General features: G+C 44.6%; 8 protein-coding genes across 13 annotated transcripts in view; 4 read left to right on the top strand and 4 right to left on the bottom strand.

Moving 5' to 3' along the window:
• Window positions 1-24: 24 nt before the first annotated feature.
• On the bottom strand, window positions 25-2,182 carry LOC111601664 (zinc finger CCCH domain-containing protein 3). The gene is made up of 4 exons (XM_023318348.2): window positions 1,352-2,182; window positions 749-1,285; window positions 494-689; window positions 25-438 (listed from the first exon to the last, which is right to left on the bottom strand). Exons 1-4 carry the CDS (start codon window positions 2,017-2,019, stop codon window positions 49-51), a joined length of 1,791 nt encoding a protein of 596 aa, XP_023174116.2. The 5' UTR covers window positions 2,020-2,182; the 3' UTR covers window positions 25-48.
• A 49-nt stretch (window positions 2,183-2,231) lies between these two features.
• Window positions 2,232-5,137, top strand: LOC111601721 (pseudouridylate synthase 7 homolog). Its single transcript, XM_023318442.2, has 5 exons — window positions 2,232-2,436; window positions 2,489-2,676; window positions 2,735-3,025; window positions 3,082-3,184; window positions 3,256-5,137. Exons 1-5 carry the CDS (start codon window positions 2,294-2,296, stop codon window positions 4,598-4,600), a joined length of 2,070 nt encoding a protein of 689 aa, XP_023174210.2. The 5' UTR covers window positions 2,232-2,293; the 3' UTR covers window positions 4,601-5,137.
• LOC111601722 lies at window positions 4,971-9,617 on the top strand. Of its 2 annotated transcripts, none has more exons than XM_023318444.2 (7): window positions 4,971-5,039; window positions 6,615-6,732; window positions 6,797-7,848; window positions 7,914-8,440; window positions 8,513-8,565; window positions 8,624-8,725; window positions 8,793-9,617. In XM_023318444.2, the coding sequence occupies exons 2-7, from the start codon at window positions 6,656-6,658 to the stop codon at window positions 9,025-9,027; spliced, it is 2,046 nt and encodes a 681-aa protein (XP_023174212.1). In that variant the 5' UTR covers window positions 4,971-5,039; window positions 6,615-6,655; the 3' UTR covers window positions 9,028-9,617. The 2 variants fall into 2 exon arrangements, with proteins under 2 accessions (XP_023174212.1, XP_023174211.1); XM_023318443.2 differs by having other exon boundaries at window positions 8,790-9,617.
• On the bottom strand, window positions 5,205-6,489 carry LOC111601726 (transcription factor Adf-1). Its single transcript, XM_023318449.2, has 2 exons — window positions 6,251-6,489; window positions 5,205-6,188 (listed from the first exon to the last, which is right to left on the bottom strand). Exons 1-2 carry the CDS (start codon window positions 6,405-6,407, stop codon window positions 5,710-5,712), a joined length of 636 nt encoding a protein of 211 aa, XP_023174217.1. The 5' UTR covers window positions 6,408-6,489; the 3' UTR covers window positions 5,205-5,709.
• Window positions 9,618-10,525: 908 nt separating the features above from the next.
• LOC111601725 (pyrimidodiazepine synthase) lies at window positions 10,526-11,657 on the top strand. The gene is made up of 2 exons (XM_023318448.2): window positions 10,526-10,686; window positions 10,839-11,657. Exons 1-2 carry the CDS (start codon window positions 10,659-10,661, stop codon window positions 11,540-11,542), a joined length of 732 nt encoding a protein of 243 aa, XP_023174216.2. The 5' UTR covers window positions 10,526-10,658; the 3' UTR covers window positions 11,543-11,657.
• An 80-nt stretch (window positions 11,658-11,737) lies between these two features.
• Window positions 11,738-12,781, top strand: LOC111601724 (pyrimidodiazepine synthase). The gene is made up of 3 exons (XM_023318447.2): window positions 11,738-11,924; window positions 11,975-12,543; window positions 12,598-12,781. The coding sequence occupies exons 1-3, from the start codon at window positions 11,897-11,899 to the stop codon at window positions 12,730-12,732; spliced, it is 732 nt and encodes a 243-aa protein (XP_023174215.1). The 5' UTR covers window positions 11,738-11,896; the 3' UTR covers window positions 12,733-12,781.
• An 88-nt stretch (window positions 12,782-12,869) lies between these two features.
• On the bottom strand, window positions 12,870-14,124 carry LOC111601723 (pyrimidodiazepine synthase). The gene is made up of 2 exons (XM_023318446.2): window positions 13,946-14,124; window positions 12,870-13,793 (listed from the first exon to the last, which is right to left on the bottom strand). Exons 1-2 carry the CDS (start codon window positions 13,971-13,973, stop codon window positions 13,069-13,071), a joined length of 753 nt encoding a protein of 250 aa, XP_023174214.2. The 5' UTR covers window positions 13,974-14,124; the 3' UTR covers window positions 12,870-13,068.
• Window positions 14,125-14,619: 495 nt separating this feature from the next.
• Window positions 14,620-21,928, bottom strand: part of LOC111601694 (solute carrier organic anion transporter family member 74D) — a 29,681-nt gene continuing 22,372 nt past the window's right edge. For 2 of the 5 annotated variants that reach the window (XM_023318407.2, XM_023318405.2), the window contains 6 exons: window positions 16,230-18,070; window positions 15,811-16,174; window positions 15,557-15,744; window positions 15,345-15,488; window positions 15,042-15,218; window positions 14,620-14,985 (listed from right to left, as the gene is read on the bottom strand). In XM_023318407.2, coding sequence (XP_023174175.2) covers window positions 14,807-14,985; window positions 15,042-15,218; window positions 15,345-15,488; window positions 15,557-15,744; window positions 15,811-16,174; window positions 16,230-17,706 — 2,529 coding nt within the window. In that variant the 5' untranslated portion in view covers window positions 17,707-18,070 and the 3' untranslated portion in view covers window positions 14,620-14,806. The other 3 variants (XM_023318408.2, XM_023318410.2, XM_023318409.2) reach the window with 3 other exon arrangements.

The raw sequence follows: 21,928 nt of genomic DNA, 5'->3' as shown, positions 1-21,928 counted from the left end.
AAAGAATTAATTTGTACCTGAAACATTTTTCCTAGGCAGTCGTCTGGTTCACTCCTCGCCGCCACCCAATGGTATAAATGCGGGTAGCTGGCCTAGTTTAGGTCTCTGACGCAATCCACTGCTGCTGGATGATGCATCTGCATCCAACTCAGCCTCATCTATCTGCTCATCATCCTTTTCCTGACTTGCCGCTTCCACCTGAAACTTATCATTTTCGCAAACGAAATAGCGCGAGCTACTGGGCAATTCATCTGCTGCAGTCTCAATAGCTGGAACGGAGTGTGATTTGGATTTGGGTTTGGGTTTAGGTTTAGGTGCACATCGCACTGCAGCTAATTTTGTTTGCTGTTTCATTTGCTTGCAGTAAATGCAGTTGGTTAGCTCGCACTTGCCTCTACGCGCATATTCCGGGCACACAAACTCATGTCGCATATTGCACTTGAAGTATTAGAGGAGTGAATAAGAATCGACCAAGCTGTGGAGTAAAACTTACATCAGCGGCTCGCGCGCAATAGCCACGTAGAAAGTCAATGCATATCTCGGCCTTACGGCTCAGTTTCTTATGCAGATACGGACAATCTTCACGCACACAAACGCCACGTAAAAAGTAGCGACACACAGGCATTTTCTCAAGCGTCACATTATGCGAAAGCAGACACTCTTTCTTGGTGCACCCACCTCGTAGAAAACTGCAAACAAACCATGAGAAGGAGTTCAAGTTCATATCTAGATAGTTGATCGTACTTACCTTGGACAGATGGCCACCTGTCGTTTGTCGTGCAGTCGCCGACACTTTCCACGACTATGAGCCGCACACTTTCCCAGTCTTTGATATATTGCACATGGCACATTTGTCTTCACCAGCGAGCGATTCAGCACCTGAAGACTACGCTGCTTGGCAGTCATTAAATGGGCACGCGACACATGATTGCTGGTGCGTATGAAAACATTTTGTGCCTTCGGCGAGGATACATATGTCAAGCCGCCGATATCAATACGCCGACGCAAGCTTTTGTTTACAATCAACTGCGAGCTATGAGCGGGCACACGGGTCAAACGGCAGCCAGAAGGATCCAACACGAATTTGGTGCCACGCACAAACAACGTACGACCAACCGAGCTAGTTGCCTTCTGCAGCTGAGCTGGCACTGAGTTTTTCGCTGAGACGTTGGGATCTAGTTTGGTCAGCTTGTTCTTGGCTGTCTTCTTGTACATTACGCCATGTATGCTCACCATGCTGAGCGATTTGTTGACGCTGGGCCTTAACACATGCGATTTTTTTAAGCTGCAAGTAAAGCTAGTTATTAAAACTACTTCTTCTGAGGGTGCTGAACCTATGAATGAAACTTACCTCAATTTTTTGCCAGTAATTGTATCATTGGTGCGTCTCAGTGCATAGCGCGCCACAAAGTCTTTAGTTCTCCGTTTCTTGACCAAGGGTGTACTACGGTGTGCTGTTAGGGATATAGCTCGCACTAGTTTGTATTTGGTACGCTTTGCAGCAGTTACTACTGTAGTTGTGGGCTTGGCAGTTGCGAGTAATGCTGGTTTTACTAAGGGTGCACTTTGTCTAACGAGTTTTCGCTTGGTTATGCTTACCAAGGGCGGTTGCACACGTCGTTGAAAGGGTGGCGTCTTTACAGGCTGTTTGCGCACTAGGCAAGTGCTTGCTTTACTTATGATTTTCGCGGGAGGAGGCGGCGCCAATTCTAAAGCAACAGTTTGCTGATAATATGTTACTTGTTGTGGTTGTTGTATCTGTTGAGGTTGTTGCTGTTGTAGATGTGGCTGATGCGATTGTTGTTGAAGCTGTTGCATCTGCAGCAGCTGATATTCGCGCTGTCGCTGCAGAAAATACGGATTTATATGTATGGCTGGTCGCTCCCATGTTTCAGGCGCATGACTTTGACGGCCTTGAGGCTGCAGCGCACTCGCCACTTGACTATGAAAATTGGGATTTATATACACTTTTCGTCCCACGGGTGGAATGTTCTCTTCAGCACTTATGTGTGGCAGCATTTTTCTGTTGTTTTGTTATCACAATTTGTTAGAAAGACTTGTTCGTTTCTAAGATGACTTTAATTGCGTGGCTTAGTGCTAATTTGTTTTTGTATTATTTTTCATAAACTTTTGTAACAAAGCCACCGCAGCTACGTAACTATCGCTACGCGTCGATGGTTGATACGTATGCTTGTGAATGGCTGAAGTAAATCGAAACGCGTGTCAAAGAATATATCGATACTGGGAAAGAACAAGAGCAATAAGAAACGTTTGTACAAACAATTAGTTAAAAATGGGTAAAGAGCGTGGACGAGGACGAGGACGAGGACGTCGTAATTTTCAATCTAAACCATATAACAAGAACAACTGGCGTGGACAAAAAAAGGAGCATTTAAGCCATAGCAATGGCAACGGCCAATCACAGTCACGCAACAGGTGAAGTTTAATATATTAAAAGTTTCTAACTACTTACCGGCTTACCTTACAGAGCACCACAGCAGAAGTGTACGCTGCTCGAGAATCAGGTGGGTATAACGGAATTCACAAATGCAGAAATATCTGGTTTTACGGGCATTCTGAAATCTCGATTCTCCGACTTCCATGTGAACGAAATTGACACTGAGGGACACGTGCTACAGCTAAATGACCTAAATGTTCCAAAGATGGAAATTGAACGTTCGTAGCTGTACTTAAGGAGAATTATTTTGAAATCTTAACCATTTACCATTTTCAGCTGTGGATCCTGCTGTATTGGACGAATGGCGGGAAAAGCTGGCAACAGTTATTGACAACGAAGTGTGGCAACAAATAGCCGACTTGTCAACAGTCAAATATGATAATAAAACTGAGCAGAAAGTGGACGTGAATGTTACCAGCCTTACTAAGGAGCAACGTACTCTAATACATCACCTTGTGAAACAGCTTTACAAGAACAAATTGGTGTCCAAAACAATTGACCAGCCGGCAGATCAACAGGTGGAAGAGCAGAAAATAATACGCATAGCAAAGCCCAAGCCAGGACGCTGTAAGTTACCTGTCGTAAACTTGAATTAAATCTAAAAGTTAGTCTCTTACATGTAGCTGACAACCGCTGGAACTTTCCACATGATTTTGTTAGCTTCCTGGTACATAAAGTGAATATGGATACGAGTGAGGTGGCTTCAACGATAGCAAATCGCTTAACGTGAGTTCCGAGGCAGCAGTCTAAGTGCGTTCCAGATCCATATCATATAATTATTGCTTATTTATCAACAGTCTGCATCCATCGCAGGTGAATTATTGTGGCACCAAAGATAAGCGCGCTAAAACCACGCAACGCTTTTGTGTTAAACGTCGCACTCCAGAGGCTATTGCGAATGCAGCGCGAGGCATGGGCAATGTCTATATTGGAAACTTTATCTTCCGGCCCGAAACTTTGAAGTTAGGCGATCTGCAGGGAAATCGATTTCGAATTGCACTGCGTCACATTACACAGCCTAGAGATCACATTGAGCTCGCATTGCAGTCACTTAAAGAGCGCGGATTTATCAACTATTATGGCCTCCAGCGGTTTGGAAACAGCGCCAGTGTACCCACCCATGAGGTGGGTGTGGCGTTGCTCAAGCGCGACTACAAGTTGGCATGTGAGTTAATATTAAAGCCTCGTGACAATGACGTGGAGTTTATGCGTGCAATACGCGAGGCTTGGTGGGAGAATCGGGATTCAGCTGCTGCTGCAGCCAAGTTCTATGGAAATAAGTTTATCGAAAAGAAACTCTTGGATGGCCTAGCCACATATGGCGAAAATGATTATGCAGCAGCTTTACGTCGCATACCACGTAATATGCTACTTTTATACCCTCATGCCTATCAGAGCCTGATATTCAATCGCATCGCTTCGCGACGTATCAAAGAGTTTGGACTGAAACTTATTCCTGGAGACTTAGTTTACGTTGAGGAAGAGAGCGGTCAGAAAGTTGATGCCCCAGACGAGACTGTGCTTCCTGCTGAAACTGACGAAATCATGGATGATGTTTTGGAAGGCGAAGGTGACAATTCACTAGAAGAGGAGGAGGAATCAATCTTCAAACGTAAAGTACGGCCACTTACCGATGAGGATATAGCCGGAGGCAAATATAAACTATCAGATGTTGTACTCCCTCTGCCTGGCTACGATATAACATATCCCAGCAATGAGAGTGGCGCTTGGTATGAAGAAATGCTCGCGGAAGTCGGATTAAGTTCGGAGCAGTTGCGACACAAGGAAAAAACGTATGCTCTAGGTGGTGCCTACCGTAAACTACTCATAAAAACCGATGATTTGAAATGGAGTTTTCGTCGGTATAGAACACATGAGGACACACTGATAGCCTCTGACTGGGAGCAGTTAAAAAACATTGAAATTACACCAGAGCCCGCTGAGTCAGAGAGCAACTATACGGCTCTGCTGCTAGAGTTTACATTGCCAACAGCTGTTTACGCAACAATGCTTTTGCGTGAGCTATTTAAACAGGATACCTCAACAGCCACACAAATGCAGCTAGAACAGGAGCAGATCATTAAGAAACTGGCACAAGAAGTTCCCACAATTGAAACCAAGGCGCAGCCGCAGCCAATTTGAAAAAACCTTCAGTTACTAAAGCAACAAATCGATAAGAAAAATCAATTTACGCGCGTTCTTTATTAGTGTGTGTGTGTGTGTTACATCAAACCAACCACAACAATAACAATGCGCACGTGAGTGCACGTTCGCGCTCTCTCACGGTTACGCGCGCTCTCTCTCCCGCTGTTACTCTCTTTGTTCTTTTGTCTGACGCTTTGTATGTGTGAGTCTGGCCAGGACTAAAGTTAAAGTCCTATTCTGTGACCATTAGTACGCTGACAAGCGAGAGCTTTGGACGCGCTGCGCAGCATTTAACGTCGCCGTGTTTGTGCGTGTGCCTACCATTAATGTTGTAAAAGAAGAGTAACAATAACAAATAACATACGAAGTTAACCAGAAAGTAGCTGTAAATTTGTTTTGACCGTTACAAGTAATCGAAGCCAAAGGAAAGCGTAAGGTGAATCATACAAACTTCATATACATTTATTAAATATACTCGCACACACACTTAACAATTTAGGCGCGTACTTTTAAAAAGAAAACATTTATTTCCAATAAATAAATAGAGTTTACATTTTTGCAGAGATTAATAAGCAGTTGAACAGTATTTAAACAATTGAACTATATATACATTACTTTGCATTGGCTTTGCATGCTTATCGATTTTTGTGCGTGCCTTTGCCCAAATCAATCGATAATGTGGTGTTAATGCGCTACAGCTACTACACACACATCAACTCTAGAAAGGTGGGCGACGGGCATGTTGCATGAAGTATTAGTGGTTCATATTAGCTGATAGAGCGGCAGTTGGTGGGGTGTTGTGAGGGACCGGGGTGGGCCTGGTGCATTAGTATGCCTTTATGTGTAACCATGCAGGACAGTGTCATCGAAATTAATAAACTAAATGCTTGCTTGGCGTCGTCTACTCACACACCCAAACACCCACCCACCCAAACCAGCCAGACATGGTTATTGGACATGTTATTGCTTGCGCGCGCACTCTTTGACCAACAGTGAGACGAAACGTTTCAACTGCGTCATAGTTGGAGTTGCTTTACGTCGTCGATTTTTGCGTCCAGCCCAAGAGTAAAATAAAAGACTTACAATCCGACTTACTTAAGACTTATTTAAATAAATATATCATCGATTTGCTCATCGTTTAGGGCACGCAGATTGCATTTGCACAAATAGGCCAAAACCTTTTTCTCAGCCTTAATACGATTGGCGCCCAAGCCCTGCAGCAAAGCTTCAATGCGTTTCATGGCGTCGTCACTAGACGAAGTTGCAGGCGCTGGTGGTGGTGTTGCTAGTGGTGGTTGCAAAACAATTGCAGATGCATGCTGTTCGTCCATTGCCTCCTGCAGCGCATCGTCCTCATCATTTTCGATGACCTGCTCGGTGCTTTGTGCGCGCCAATTAACAGTTGGAGGTGCAGTTATATTTGCAATTTGTCGTTCACTACTGTGATGGCTGCTGCTGCTGGAGTGTTGTTTGTGTTGTCCAATGAACTGTAGCTTTGGCAACCAGGTCCAATCGGAGTGCTCTTTCAACAGCTCCCGGCGTAACTTCTCCCGAATGAAATTCCAACGCGTTATACAGGTGCTGACTAACAATTCGAAAGCGTTTTAACATATCGTTCCATATAAATTTCAAACAACACTAACTAACCATCAGTTTTGAGGGATGTTGCGATGCTGCACCACAATTCTGTTTTCTTTTTTTTACTAGAATCGTACGGTGCCTTACGCAGTTCACGTTCATACAAACTTGGATTGGCACGCACCAATTCTATAAGTCGATTATCAAATTCAGCACACGTGGACATAGTAAACAAGAAAAATAAACAAACAAATTTTCGCTACTACTTGCACAGAGTGCATCAAAACAAATATATTTGGATAGTTCGATAGGCGTTTCGATAGCATCGCACATACAGTGTTGCGCAACGTTCACCTGATACTTAATTTTTGCGCGCCACTTATCGATTTTATTATTGATTTTGTATTTTATTTTCATTGTATGTACCAAATAGGAGACAACAGTTGCGTTCAGCTAACGCTTTACGGCCGAAAAATGGCCGCCGAGAACTATCATCTGAAATGGGACTCGCATTTGTCCTATTTGAATACTTCCATAGCCACGCTCTACAAGTAAGTACATTAATACTGCTGGGAGCTAGTAGTTGACTAATGCATTTATCTTAACAACTTGCAGGAATGAGAAGTTTGCCGACGTTATGCTATACAGTTCGTATAGCAACAGTGGCATCAATTCAGATATACCCACAGTGGGCATATCAGCGCACAAATTTATTTTGAGCTCCTGCAGCCAGTTCTTTGCCACCATGTTCGAGACAGCGCCAATTACAGCGCCCAATGGCGTTCTCTACATAGTGCTTCCGCCTGATCTGAGTCATCGTGCCATACAAATCCTTGTGCAGTATATGTACAGTGGAGAGGCAACGGTCTCCAATGATATATTAAATGAAGTGCTGCGTGGTGGAGAAATCTTAAAGATACGCGGTCTTTGCCGCACAAGCACGTCTAGTGGGGCCAGCAGTAGCGCGCACCACCTCCATCATCAGCGCGAGCCCGGCGCCTTGTATGTATCGAATGGCACACGATCTTCATTAGCGCCGCCACCGCCACCACCGCCCATGTCATCCGCACAGCTTCCCGGTGATATGTACAGCAACAAGGCCAGCAGCAGCAGCAACAGCAGCTCGGCTCGTTACTCTTTGGATCACCTGCATACGCACCCACATCCACATACGCATTCGCATCAGCATCATCATCATCAACAGCAGCAGCAATTTCGCGGCTTGGGCGCTTCCGTAATGCCAAAGGACAGTCCGGTGATTGTGAAGTCACCTAAAATGGCCAGTCACACGGGTCTCCTCAGCGTGGCGAGCAGTAGCAAGCTGATTGCTGGTGGCATCTCTGTCAATAAGGAGGTGGCCATTGATCCTGAGGACAAGTGCTGCTATGCGGCAGCCAGCCAAGTTGAAAGTCTACCACAGTCAGCAGCAGCAGTAACAACTACAGTAGCTGCCCAGCCACCACAACAAATGTCCATTTGTACAGAAGTTGGCTGTAGCAGTTGCCCTCTGGCTGCACCGTCCACCGAACCAGCGGACTCCACATTACGCCGCACGGACTATGCAGAACGGGAACGTCTGGGAGAGGAGCCACTATGCGACCGAGATAGGGACGATGTGGGCATGGTCTACGAGCGGCGTCTGCGCCGCGAGAGATCTTGTGAGCGAGGTAAAGTTTTGTCACTCTAAAAGAGCAACACTTGTATAACTACTTATATTTGTGTCAATTTGTAGCCCCACCCCACGAATACTTTGGACATGATGCCCCGCACTATGAGCACGTGGTGAAGTCCTATGAAGTAACGACTGCACCACGCCTGGCCACGCCGCCACATCCACATAGTTTTCTGACCATAAAACAGGAGCCAACCGATTGGTCAACCGGTAATCAATCAACAGTGCTGCCCAACGACAACCACGAGCTGAGCCAGGAGGCGCAGCTGTCGCCCAAGCAGCCGCTGGACTTTAAGATGAGCGCCGTCAAGCTGGAGGCAAACACCACGCCACAGGACGATGCAGAGGAGCATACGTTGCGTGATTACAACAATTTCAAGCTGCTCGTTTGTGAGATCTGCCAGAAGTCGTTCGAAGATACCAAAATGTTGGTGCGTCACCTGGGCACCCATGCCGCCGAGCCAACGGGCAATGTAATGAGCAGCAGTGTGAGCGGCACTGGCAGCAGCAGCAGCTCCACAGCCAACAGCAATCTGGCGCTGAGAGCATTGAAGACCTACGTGCCAAAGAAGCGACGCAGAGTGTCGGTGAGTGCCGTTGGAGCCATTGGTGTATTGGACAAGCCCTTAACTCTTCCCATCCCTCATTCGCATGCACAGCAACAGGAGAACAACATGGATCATGTGACACTGCTCTGCGATCTCTGCTCCACGTAAGATCAAATGGCAATCTATCTAAATGCCGATATATAGCAGTTCATTTTGTTGCAGTTCCTTTGAAACGCCTGCGGAATGGGTCCGTCATATGAACAGCCAACACACGGAAATCGAGCTGGCCATGTTCAATAGCAAAAAGGATGGCGAACAGAAGGGGTGTGTGTCCTAAAGCCCTGCCTAATCGAGCACTTGTTGAACTCTCTGTTCACTCTGTTCACAGCAGCAGCAGCAGCAACAACAACAACAACAACTCTTCTACTGCCTCCGTTAGCCAAATGCAACACACAGTCGTCAGTTCGGCAGTCGCCAACTCGCCAGGAGCAGCAGCATCGGCTGTGGTGCATAAAAAGTACTTGAATGCCAGCCGACTAGGTGGTGGCCAAGGCCAAGCCCTCAGCAGCAGAGGAAATGGCGCCACAACCGGATCACCAGGACTGGCCAACAGCTCAACCGCATGAGCGCAGGCACAAGCAGAGCCCCAACAACAACTACAACTAGAACAACAACAAGACCACCAGCAGTCAGGCCACGAGTGAGAGAAGCAATAAGATGAACATTTTTTGAAAAAATCAAGTCGTTCCAGTAATCAAAAAACCAAAAATTATAAAAATTATTTATACGAAACAGCAAGAACCGTGATCAAAATGCAGCAAACACAGCATATTTTATAGAGAAACGAAAAAAAAAGCAAAAAATAATAATGAAATTAACTAAAAGAAACAACTACAACTTAAAACGAAACTGTAAACGAAACTTAGGATCGGAATCGTCAGGCAACGATGCAAAACAAAAACAAACAAAAAACATACGATTAAAACTTTAACTCTGTAGTATTTTAAAGTCTATTGTAGTTTTAAACTTTATTCCCCACTCGCGCACCGAATCAGGCGCAAATATAACGAATCCCAAACATTTGAAACAATTTACAAAAATCGTATATCAAATGCTATATTCAAGGCAAACATTTTTATTTAGTGATAGAACTAACAACTTCAACAACAATTATCTAACTAATTTTGGTGGAATTATTGTCAGAAATCTTTTTGAGTCCAATGAATGTTTTTTGAATTTCAAACTAAAAAGCAGCTTTCAATTATTTTTGAATTCAAATAATAATAGCTAAAACTTATTCGAATGTTTTTTATATGTCGAACTTTGTGTTTTTTGCTGCAGATATATTTTTTATATTTTTATAAACACTTCTTTGAGTAGAGTTTTTAAGCATTTTGTAAATAGGATAAGTTAATTTTTTTGAAAGGCCGCCGAAGCGAACATTTTTGAAAAATTACAAACCAAAAAAAAAGAAAAAACAAACTACTTATGTATCTAAATGTGTGTACTTAGTAGTTGGCAATTCAATTAAAATCTAAAAGTTGTAAAGCGGAATTTCCCCAATATACAAACATTAATATATATATATATATATATATATATATATATATATATATATATAAACCAAAATACATAAATATGTATATATACATATTTACAAATCATCGTGATTCTTAACTAAGTAAATGGATACGTGTATGTGTATGCGATTACAAACACAAACACACTCACACACATATAAAGAAATACACCTACATACTTAAATACGAAAATGGTGTACAACTAAAAATCGAACATGTAGCAAACGCGATTTATTCGCATAATAAACAAGAAATCGTTTTTAAATAAGCACAAAGCAAAAACTTGAGAGAGAGAGAGAGAGAGAGTGAGAGAGAGTTGGACATATATGGAATGCGAAGAGCGTAACAGCTTGCGCGCTCCATGTTGAATGCTAAGCGTTAAGAGCAGCCGCTACGCTCACGAGCGTCACAACGAGCAAATTGGCGCTCACTGTCGTTTGCTGCCTCAGCGGCCTCAACTAGAAGGAACATGACATATGACAGCTAAAAGCTGAGAGCAAGAGTTCGACTCTGCCATTTTAATATTCAATGACATTTAAGTAAGAGCAAATGACGCCTTTTTATTTAGTTGCCTTTAACACTCGCAAGCAAGCGAAGCCTTTGCCTGGATAAAGAATACATTTTAATTGCTTTGCAAAACGACTTTCTTTGGCCGTATCAGACTTCAACCAGTAATTATGAGTGCTGGCAAGCATTTGACTAAAGGTAGGCCGCTTATTAGTAGGAAAAATCACTCACTGGCTGCGTGCTCTGTTGACAGAAACATGTTTGACGTATCCAGAAATGTTGTTAGACATTCTTATCGTAATTTTATATTTGGAGAATGACTAATCACAATTGAAATGCCAATACTGTAGGTTCTCCACGGCCGGCGTTGCCTGATGATGGCGTGCCACGCCTTTATTCCATGCGCTTTTGCCCGTACGCCCAACGGGCTCATCTGGCTCTGAATGCCAAGAAGTTGCCACATCACACAATTTACATTAATCTGACGGAGAAGCCCGAGTGGCTAGTGGACTATAGTCCTCTGCTCAAGGTGCCCGCCTTGCATTTGGTTGCTGAACGTGATCAGCCGGCTCTGATTGAGTCGCTCATCATTGTGGAATACCTGGACGAGAAGTATCCGGAGAATCCACTGCTCGCCAAGGATCCATTGCAGCGAGCCCAGGACAAGATCTTGGTAGAGCGCTTCGGAGCAGTGACCAGTAACTTCATGAAAATTCTAGTGCACAATGCCGAACCTGATGAACTCTGGAGTGCTTTTGATGTATTCGAGGAGGAGCTGGGCAAGCGTGGCACGTCCTACTTCTCGGGCAGCAAGCCAGGCTACGTGGACTACATGATTTGGCCCTGGTTTGAGCGTCTGCCTGTGCTCCAATTTGTGCTCGAGGATCGTTATATCTTTGGTGCTGACACGTTGCGCTTCGCCAAGCTCAACGCCTGGGTTAAGCTCATGCTGAATGATGACTTGGTAAAGTCGTTCATTGTCCAGCCCGAGCAACATGTGGAGTTCTGGCGAACCCGTAAAGCCGGCAATGCCAACTACGATATGCTTGCTTAAGTTCTAATTTGTCTCGTTGTTACACACGTTTTGATCTATTCAGATCGGAGTTATATTTGGCTAAATACAAATAAACAATGCAATATTTTAGACTAAGTCTAATGTTTGTGGAATATAGAATAGCAAGACAGAATAAGAATATCTATGAATATTACTTAGTCAAGCTGCACTGCGCTGGTTTTATGTGTGTCACACGCCACAATGTCTCAGAGGTTATCGTTCAGACACAGCCCGCCAAGTTCAACCAGGTAATGCACACCTTTCGGCGAAGGGCACTTGGGCAGAAAACCTTATAAAGCGCTGATTAAATGAGTTCTAAGCACCAGTTGCGTCTAGCATCAAGCATCACACACCATGAGCAGCGGCAGACACTTGGCAAAAGGTGAGCAGCTCGAGAATCGATTATAGTTGGTCAACAAATTTATCCTGTAGGCTCTGGGACGCCCGATGTGCCAGCGGATGGCATTCTGAGGCTTTACTCTATGCGGTTTTGTCCATTTGCCCAGCGTGTGCACCTGGTGCTAGATGCCAAACAGATACCCTATCACAGCATTTACATAAATCTCACAGAGAAACCAGACTGGCTGTTCGAAAAGAATCCCCAGGGCAAGGTCCCAGCGCTGGAGCTGGTGCGTGAGCCAGGTCCGCCCGTGCTGACCGAATCGCTGCTCATATGCGAATACCTGGACGAGCAGTATCCACTGCGTCCGCTCTATCCACGTGATCCGCTGAAAAAGGTACAGGAGAAGCTGCTCATCGAACGCTTTGGTGCCGTTCTCGGCGCCTTCTTCAAGGCCTCCGATGGCGGAGAGCTGGAGCCCTTCTGGTCTGGCCTAGATATATACGAGCAGGAGCTGAGCAGGCGTGGCACGCTCTTCTTTGGCGGCGAACAGACGGGCATATTGGACTACATGATCTGGCCCTGGTGCGAGCGACTCGAGCTGCTAAAGCTGCAGCGCGGCGAGGACTACAACTATGATGAGCAACGTTTTCCACATCTGGTGAGTGCCTAAGTCTAGCATCTACTGCGCTCAAGCCTCATCATTGCTTTGCAGACGGAGTGGCTGAAGCGCATGAAACGCGATGCTGCTGTGATGGCCTTCTATATGGAAGCCGAGGTACAGGCCGAGTTTTTGCGCACGCGCAGCGCTGGCAAGCCAAACTATAATCTGTTGGTCAAGGATGCCTAAGCTTTGTCCAGATTTGGGCTGCAATAAATATGCTTGAGTTAAACTCGAACTGTTTATAGTTTATATCTGGGCTAAGGTCGGTTGAGCTGCAGCTGTAAAATGTGCTTAGATGAGTCAGGCCTGCCTGAAGGCTGCATTCCGTTTGTTCCCAGGTCTCGGCTCGTTGGTCGTTAGCGACTCGAAGAGAAGCAGCATAGCGCAAACGTTCCTGTAAGAAAGAGATCAAGGGAATATTAATAATACTTAGGCGCATTATATCCAAGACATATTCCGATCAGATATCAAGAGTAATTTTTTATTTAGCCTGTATCATTCCAAAAATTTGTTCCTGCAATTTCAATCTACAGTAACCGGGAAAGCCACATCATAGTTGGGCGCGCCAGCCTGTCGTGTGACCATGAATTGGGCATGCACCTGGCTATCCAGCGCGATTTCCTTGATGGCCTCATCATTGGCCATCAGATCAGTCCAGTTCAAGAGTTTAGCAAAGCGCGTTTTATCCAGTTCGTACCGCTCCGGCAATACATGCTTGAGAGCTGGGAAGCGTTCGAACCAGGGCCAAATCATATAGTCCACCATTCCAATTTGTGTGCCTCCAAAGTAGGGTGTTCCGCGTTTGGTCAACTCCACTTCGAACACGTCCAAGGCATTCTCAAATTTGGGCAATGCATCCTCTGGTGGATCTATGGTGAACAACAGAGGATACACGGCTTTAATAGTCGGTGTCAAGCGCTCAATGAGTATCTTATCCTGAGCCTTTCGCAACGGATCTGCGGGGAACAGTTGATGCACAGGGTACTGCTCATCCAAATACTCGGCGATGACAAGAGACTCCACAATAGTTGGTTGGCCAGACACCGCGGTCAACTGAACAGCCGGCACCTTGCCCAGGGGACTGAAGTCGGTGTACCACTCGGGTTTCTCGCTCAGGTCGATGTAGATCTTGTGATGCGGAATATGCTTGGCAGCCAGCACCAACGAAGCGCGCTGCGAGTAGGGACAGAAGCGCATGAGGAAGAGACGCAAGACCCCATCATTGGGCAGCTCCGGCTTGGGCGAACCTGTTTGTGACACAGACACAAGACAAAGCAGAATGGTGAATGGGCTGTGACGTCATTGGAAACTACTATTTCTATCTGCCTCATAAATGTAGAGATATCTGGAGTACAGCGTGAAGCCGGCGTGTCTAGACTAAGGTGACATTGCAACTCACCTTTCTTGAAGTGCTTCAGCACGTCCATAATTCCAATGCTCTCACTTACGTGTTCAGCTGATATTTTAAGACAATGTTAGTAAACAATTTATAATATACGACTGAATTTTTTCTCTCCGCTTTCGTTACGAAGCTTTTCTGCCTAACAGCAGAATGCTATGTCAGCAGACTGTTATGCTCACAGTCTGTTAACTTGAACGTCAAGCACTGCTTATCGATATACTAACATTATCGATATCGGCTTAACAGCAAATTCAAATGCAAAACATTCGTTACACTTTAAACATAATTTATATTTCCATTAATTTCTTTTCGTATTTCTTTTATATGACAAACTTATACAATTATTTTGAATTTTAACTAAAATTTAACTACCACAGATAGGTTGCAATTATATATTAATATATATATATATAAATATATATATATATATATTAGATACATACATAAAAACATACATAAATTTATATAGATTTTCGTATCGTGTGTATACATATACATAATAAATGTTTTACTTGTAAATTATGGTCGCTGATATAACTGTAAATAATTATATTAGATGTAACTCTAAACAGATGTAGTTAGACAATTTCTACATTTCTATAACGTTGAGATTTACATGAATAATTATATATATATATAATTATAGATTATAAGCATGTACGTACGTATTTTATGTATGAGCGCATTTATAATTTTAATTGAGGTCCAGATACGACCGCTTAACTAAATACATAACTCTTGCACTAGGCTAAAAAACTAGACAAAATGATAACTAATTAACAATTAAGGTAAACATTTATTGGAAATCTTGCAATGTGTGTGTGTTTTTGTGATTTTACGTTTTCGCACTTGCACGGCTTAGACCGTCGTATCCGGCGGCGGCGCAATGGGCTGTTTGGACTCGGAAACATCCAGTCGTGTAGCCGTCGCATTCGCTGGACCGTCCGGCTGATCCGGGGCAATGTCAATGCGATGAGCCTTGCGCCAAACCACCAAATCCATGAGGAAGGCAAAAAACATAATGCCAGCCGTAATGCCTGCAGTGGACAGAGAATTGCAGTGACTCTTACTTGGTAGAGCTTAGAAGACTTACCCAAAAAGTATTGCCGGAAGGTGTCCGCATCGTAGAGCGAACAGGCGCCATGTTTGCCGCAAACCGATTTCCAGATGAGACACGCTGAGTCCACCACAGCACCATAGATAATCGGACAAGGAACATTACCAAATAGGCCAATGGCTGACTGGATGACGCCCATGGCCATGGCTTTATCTAGTTAGAAATGTTTAAAATTGATTAAATATGCTGCTTCAAGCAGTGCAACCATTCATGAGACTTGCATAGAAAGGCGTTTGATTGCTCTGCGCCCCGAGGATAGGCAACAAATATTGGACTTACCTTTAGGATGTGTACAGCGCATGACGAGCAGCATGCTGCCCACCTCTGAGGTGGAATGCATAAATACGCAAATGGCAAAAATCAATATAAAGTAGATGAAGTTCTTGCAGTTATTATCACAGTAGCCGGTGACTGCCTCAGCGTCTGAGAAGTGAAGAAAATGTTCAAAATTAGATCTGAGCGCCACACGAAGTTGTTTTGAGTAAATTCACCATTTGGAATGCAAGCACAATCGGTGTAGAGTGTGCGGTTGTCGCTGAAGCGCAGCTGGGAGCTGCTGCAGCCGGCGTGGCAGGCCGAGATGTACATCTTGCCATCGGTGCCGCAAATGGGCGCGAAGTTCTCCTTATCACAGGTACAGTTGAGCACGGCGCTGCAGGCGGGCTTAATCATGGCGGGACTACAAAGGGGAATGGAAATCATTATGTGCCGCTGCTGTTGCTGCTGCTGCTGCTGCTGCACCCACCTGTTGGCATCGCCCGCCTTATAGCCAGCAAAGTCGTTGGTGCTGCAGCCAATGAACATGAGTATAATCATTCCGGCGGAGTAGACGAGCGCTGTGAATGCGATCCAGGCGGCGACACCTCGAGCCGTTGGCTTGCGCTTCAATATGAATAGACCTGAGATTACGATGCCAATGCCCATGACGAGGATGCCGCAGAAGGCGGCTATCATGTTGGCATCGTAGGTGGCCAGCCGGAACTGCGTCTCCAGATACTTGGGCAGAAATGTGTAAAGTCCCGCAATGGGCAGCAGATGAAAGACGCACGAGGCGGTGCGGAACATGAGTATATCATTGCTTAGCTGACGACGTACCGTCTTGGGAAAGTCTAGAGAGGATTACATAGTGTTAGCTAAGGTTATGTGAATCGTAATCCTGTTTACCCTTCAGCTTGGGCTTCTCCTCCGGCTCGGGAGCGGCGGCGGCAGCAACTGCGGCCGCTGCCTGCGTTTGCTGCTTGCCGCGCAGCTGCTTGGGAAACGAGAACATGGCAAAGGAGGCGAGCAGCATGAGGCTGCCAATGGCAACGGGTCCCAGCCACCAGGCGCCAATCCAGCGTGGATCGCTGGCATCGAAGCCCGGATTGGTAAAGTTCACATACCAGCGCGTGCAGAAGCTGCCCACAATGAAGCCAGAGGCGGGGCCCAGGATGCGCATGCCAATCGTAACGGCCATGTACATGGGCGACTGCTTGCTGCCCACATTGTCATCGATGTAGGGTATGCCCAGTGTCGCCACAGCCGTCTGCCCAATGCCCGAGCTGAGCAGGCTGCCAAAGAAGATGCAGAGCACGATCACGGTGATCTTGGAGTGGGATGCCTGTTCCAGCTGGCGCTGCTCGTTGCATTCGCTGCCAGCCAGTGTGCCGTTGCCGCCCAGCGTGCAGAGATTCGGATCTGTGGCATTGCTCCACAGAGTGGACAGGGAGCCAGCTGCCGGCGACTGCGGCTGCAGGAACACGCTCGACTGCATCAGCTGCTCGCCGAAAATGAAATGTGGCAGGGCGCAGGCGAACGCCGCGATGGAGAACAGCACCATGCCACAGGCAATCCAGCGTGGACGATGGCCACGCCCCGCGAAATAGGTGAGCAGCATCGCCGTGCTGATCTGGCCCATCTCGCTGGCGCTGAGCAGAAAGCCCGTTGTCTTCGACTTGATCTGGAAGAGCTTCTCAATGGTGGTGATCACAGAGACAAAGTACGTCATGTACATGCCCTGCAGTATATAGGCCAGCAGGAACACCACCATGAACACGTGCGTCGAGGCAAAGCGACGCGCCCAACGTGGCCGGCAGCCGAAGAGTCCACAGTTGGAGCCCTCGTCGCCGCCGCCATTCAAATCGGAGTCGAAGTCCGATTCCTCGGATTCACTGCCGCGTGCACCACCGCCACCAGCAGCGCCGCCGGGTGGCAGCTTGTAGCTGCCAGTCAGCGGTGCTTGCTCGTGCGCATACTTTTCGCGCAGACTGTGCCCGTTGCCATTGTTGTTGCTCAAGAGCCCGTTCTTTAGATTGTTAATGTCCTCCGAGGCCTTCCACTCGTTGTTGTTGCTCGGCGTGCTCTCGTACAGCATGGTTGTGGGCGTAGTGGGTGTGGCAGCGCTTACATCGCCGCCATTCGTGTTGTTGTGCTGCGCGAGTAGCGGCGTAAAAGCCTGCGTCGAGTCACGCCTACCGCCTCCATTCTGATGATAGCCATTGCCGTTGCCGTTGCCATTGCCATTGCCGTTATTTTGCTGCTGTTGCTGGTGGGCGTGGCCATTGCTTGGCTTTGACTGCTTCTGTTGACCATTGACTGCTGCTGCTGCTGCAGCCGCTGCCAGCGCTGGCGGCGCCTCCACATCGCCTTGACTTTTCATCATGCTGCACGTTGCGTATACGTAATGTGTGTCGTTGACTGTTGCCGCTGCCGCTGCCGCTGCTGTTGCCACAACTGATCGTTAATTAAGCGCTTTATTTGCTTGCAGCTCTACGTCTGCTTCTTCTTCTTTAGGCTTCTTTTAGTGCTGCTGGGATATTTGTGGTTCCATTTTACCAAAGCAAGTGGCGGCTGCAGCTACATTGGAAGTGCATCAACTGTCTAAAATGCAATTCTGTTGCTCCCTTTTGTGTAGCGTAGTGTAGTGTGTGTTGTGTTGTTGTGCGTGGCCAGCAACGAGGTAGTTTCGGTTGTTGTGCGCGTTGTTTGTTGTCAGTTACTTCAGTGTTGCAATATGGCAGTGTTGTCTGGAGAAGAGTTGAGAAATAAATTATAAAAAATTAATTGAAATGCATCACAAGAATGTAGTTATGTAACATATGTTATATATTTTACAATATATTGTTCCTTCTAAAGACTGATTCTGTCAACACTCAAGCATGCATGAGAATCGCATAGAAAGGCGCTTGGCATACACGCGCCTTTTGGCTAGGCAACATAATATTTCAAGCTGACTACATATAAAAAAATCTCGAATACGCTTGAAGAATATGTGTGCCACCTGTCCTTGTTATGCACTTGAATAATCTGAACTCAATTTCATATTTTTTAATTACAATGTATTCGGGAATCGATTATAAAGCATGCAATTCCATAAGCAACAAATTCCGCGTGTTCGCTGTGGGGCGTTAAAAGTCAAACTAAGCGAAGACAATTCAAAGGCAGACTGCAGCGGGGGAACAAAATAAAAAATATATAACAAAAAATATAAATAAATAAAATTGTAGCACAAAAAACCAATTAAAAGCAAATGCTGGAAGAAGGCGGCAGCAGCAGCAGCAGCAGCAGCAGCAACTGTCGCTGCGACTGAGACAGCGGCTTATCAGCTCAGGCACATACACACACACAGAGACATACATGTGAGACATACATGAACGCGTCAACAAAACGCAGCGTACAGATACAGCTACAGATACCGTTATATATATATATATATATATATATGTGCATATAAAGTCCCACACTTTGTACAGTTCGTATCATAAAAAAAACAAGCAAAATTGAAACCAAAAGTTGCAGCACAATTTTTTTTTTTTGCCGAAAAACTTTTTTTTGATAAGCTTTCAAGGTTAATTGATTAAAAACTTTTTATAGCTTCTATTAATAAAACATAGTATATTTGCAAAGGAATTCCCAATAGAAATAATTGACAGTTTTGCAAAACTTAATTGTTTCAAATGTATTAGATAAAGATATGCTAGATTTGAGATGTGCTATAAAAATGTGCTATAAAGATATGCTATAATAAAAACATTTAAATGAGAGCAGCTGAAGTTTGGCATAGAAATTGCATTGCAAATTGCAGCGAAAGCAATAAAATGTAAGGATATACTATATATATAGTATATATACCATCTATATATCTATATATATATGCATATATACTTTCTAAATGGCAAGTCTTTCAGTCTTTCCAAGCACAAATTTTTGTTAGAGCAAATATTAAGAACTGAGCAAATCATTTTGAAAATTTTACTATTATTTATTTTACTATAATATGTATAATAAATGGGTGTCAAACTTGCTTTAGTCTTTTGGAATTTCCAGCAGAGAATATTGAAATGTTAGAAAAGTGAATTACTCTATTCTAATTCTGCTTATCTTTAGTCTTTTGGAATTTCCAGCAGAGAATATTGAAATGTTAGAAAAGTGAATTACTCTATTCTAAGTCTGCTTATCTAGGCAGATATCTTATATAAAGATATGATGCTATATCAGCTATAAATGTAGGCAGATAATTAAAAAAAAAATAGAAAAAGTTCTCAAATATTTTTAAACATAAAAATCAATTGATTAGTATGCAATTAGATACGCCAGTCAACTTCAAGTTATATATAATATATATATATAATAATTTAATAAATTTTAAAAGTTGTTTGTGAGCAAAGACAAATATTAAAACAGTTTGTATAAATCGCATTTGGTTCGTATCTCGCGCTAGCTTTTATTTTATTTCTTTCTCTTTCTTTCTTTTTTTCCTATTTTTGTTTTGTTTGCTGTCGACAATTTCAATGTCAGCCAAAAAAATATTCGCATTTTTTTTTGGCTCTTTTAGAGAGTCTCAACTGCTTTTATGGCCCCACTTCCATGCGGCTTGTGCATATAGTATTTGGAATAGCTATTATAATATGTATAAAAAGCTATGACACAATAAAGTTCTGCTAACCCTCTCGCCTCTTGCCACCCGCTCTCTCCCTCTCACACACACACACTTTCTCTGCCTTTCTCTTTCGCTCGTTTGCAGTTGCGCAGCAAACGCAGTCGCTGCAGTCGAAATCTTATCAAAAGAGCTGAGCAAACCGAGTACTGATAATGAAAGTGAAACTTGCTACACTCGAGTGCGAACGAGATGGCAACTAGATGAAATGCAATCATAAATGGAATGCACAGATACATATGCCATAGACCGTGTACTCATAATATCTAAAGAGCTCATTATATGGCTATATATATATATACGTGCAGGCCTTGCTGTTAGAATTTGATATCTGTTTGTCAGCTATAGGGTATATGCTTAGTCGTTCAGTTAAGAGTTTCTAATCAATTGCGCATTTTATGCAGATTTGTTTTGCGTTCTGCGAATTTCAATTATTACTTAAAAGAATTTTGCAATGTTTTATTTTTGTTTAGATTTAGACTTAAAATGTAGCCTGCTAGAACACTTTGGGAATTTTAAATGAAAATAGTTTTTGCTTATGTTAAGTCTATTGATGCATAACATAGATTGTAATGTTAATAATAACATTGCAGTCATTGCATTTTCAGTTGTTAAAACAGATTTAAGATTTAAGGCTGTGACTGCTGGAACGCTTTGGGAATTCGAAATAAATTTATGTTATGCTTAAGCTGTAAGTTGGAACTCTAACTGCAATTTGTTGATTACACTTGATAGCAAACATTTAAAGTGATACGAATGCCCCATTCGTTGCAGTTGCAGTTGCAGTTGCAGTTGGCAAATATGCAAAGCAGATTGCGTTGCCTCTTCTGCAGTTGGCCTATGCACTTGGCCAAGAAGGGCTGACTGGTTGGCTAGTTGGTTGGTTGGTTGGTTGGCTGCCCAGTTACCAGTTCCGCAGTTGAGAGAGAGAATGCTGCCCAAGTGCCTGACCATTGAGGACAGGTAAAGCACATTGAACTCATCCTGGTCAGTGAACGAGCCGCTAGCTGCCAGCTCTACACTCTCTATGCCTGTGTGCGTGTGTGCGTGTGTGTGTTTGTCCATTATTGTTTTAAATTTGGTTTAATTTGTTTGTTAATTGCTGCTCAATTTGTATCTCTGCTTACATAAAAGTGACACTTGCTATGGATACTAGATACTCGAATCTGCCTCTTGATTTGCTGATGATTTGCTCGTGTCAATCATAATCAATGCAATTAAAGCCTTGGCGAAACCTAGGGTTACCATTTCAATTGAGCTGGGTGATAAATATTGATGCCTAGAATCGATATGTCGCTGGGAAATACGCTAACCGGCGTGCTGCAGTTGAAGGCGGTTGCCGTCGACGGCGTCTGAGCTTGTGGCAAGCTCGGTGCGTGTCGTTTTTCCGGTTTTTGCGGCTGCGGCAGCGGCAGTTGCTGGTGGCAGGGGCGGGGCAGTTGGAGCAGCCAAGTGCTTGCCACATCTTCCGTCTTCCGTCTTGGCCAAGACGACGTAACTGCTGCTGCTGTTGTTGCTGACTAAGTTATTACGCGATCTTGTTTGGCTCAGGTGCATGTGTGTGCGTGTGTGTGTGTGTGTGTCTGTGTGTGCATTTGAATTGCGCAAGCGCAACTATTGCAAATTGCATGCCAAGCAGCTCAGTTGCGGCTGCTGCTGCCGCTGCTGCTCAGTTGCTGCATGCCGACATGCAACAAACCAGACACACAGGCAACAGCGACAACAGTTGCTGACAAGCAGCAGCAGCAGCAGCAGCAGGCGGCAACAAGTGCCAGCAACAAAAGCCTGCAACAGTAGAAAGCTACAACAATTGCTTTGTTGCTGCTGCTGCTGCTGCTGCTTAGAAGCCGCATTGAAAGTAAATTGCAGACGGGCACAAAGCAAAAGCCACAACAGAGTCAAAGTCAGAAGTTGAAGTCAGAATTGTTGCTGGCAGCGCAAGTTCGAC

Source organism: Drosophila hydei, unplaced genomic scaffold, assembly GCF_003285905.1.
Source record: "Drosophila hydei strain 15085-1641.00,03,60 unplaced genomic scaffold, DhydRS2 tig00000001-arrow-pilon, whole genome shotgun sequence".
NCBI lineage: Eukaryota > Metazoa > Arthropoda > Insecta > Diptera > Drosophilidae > Drosophila > Drosophila hydei.
This window is presented reverse-complemented; position numbering and strand designations above follow the sequence as displayed.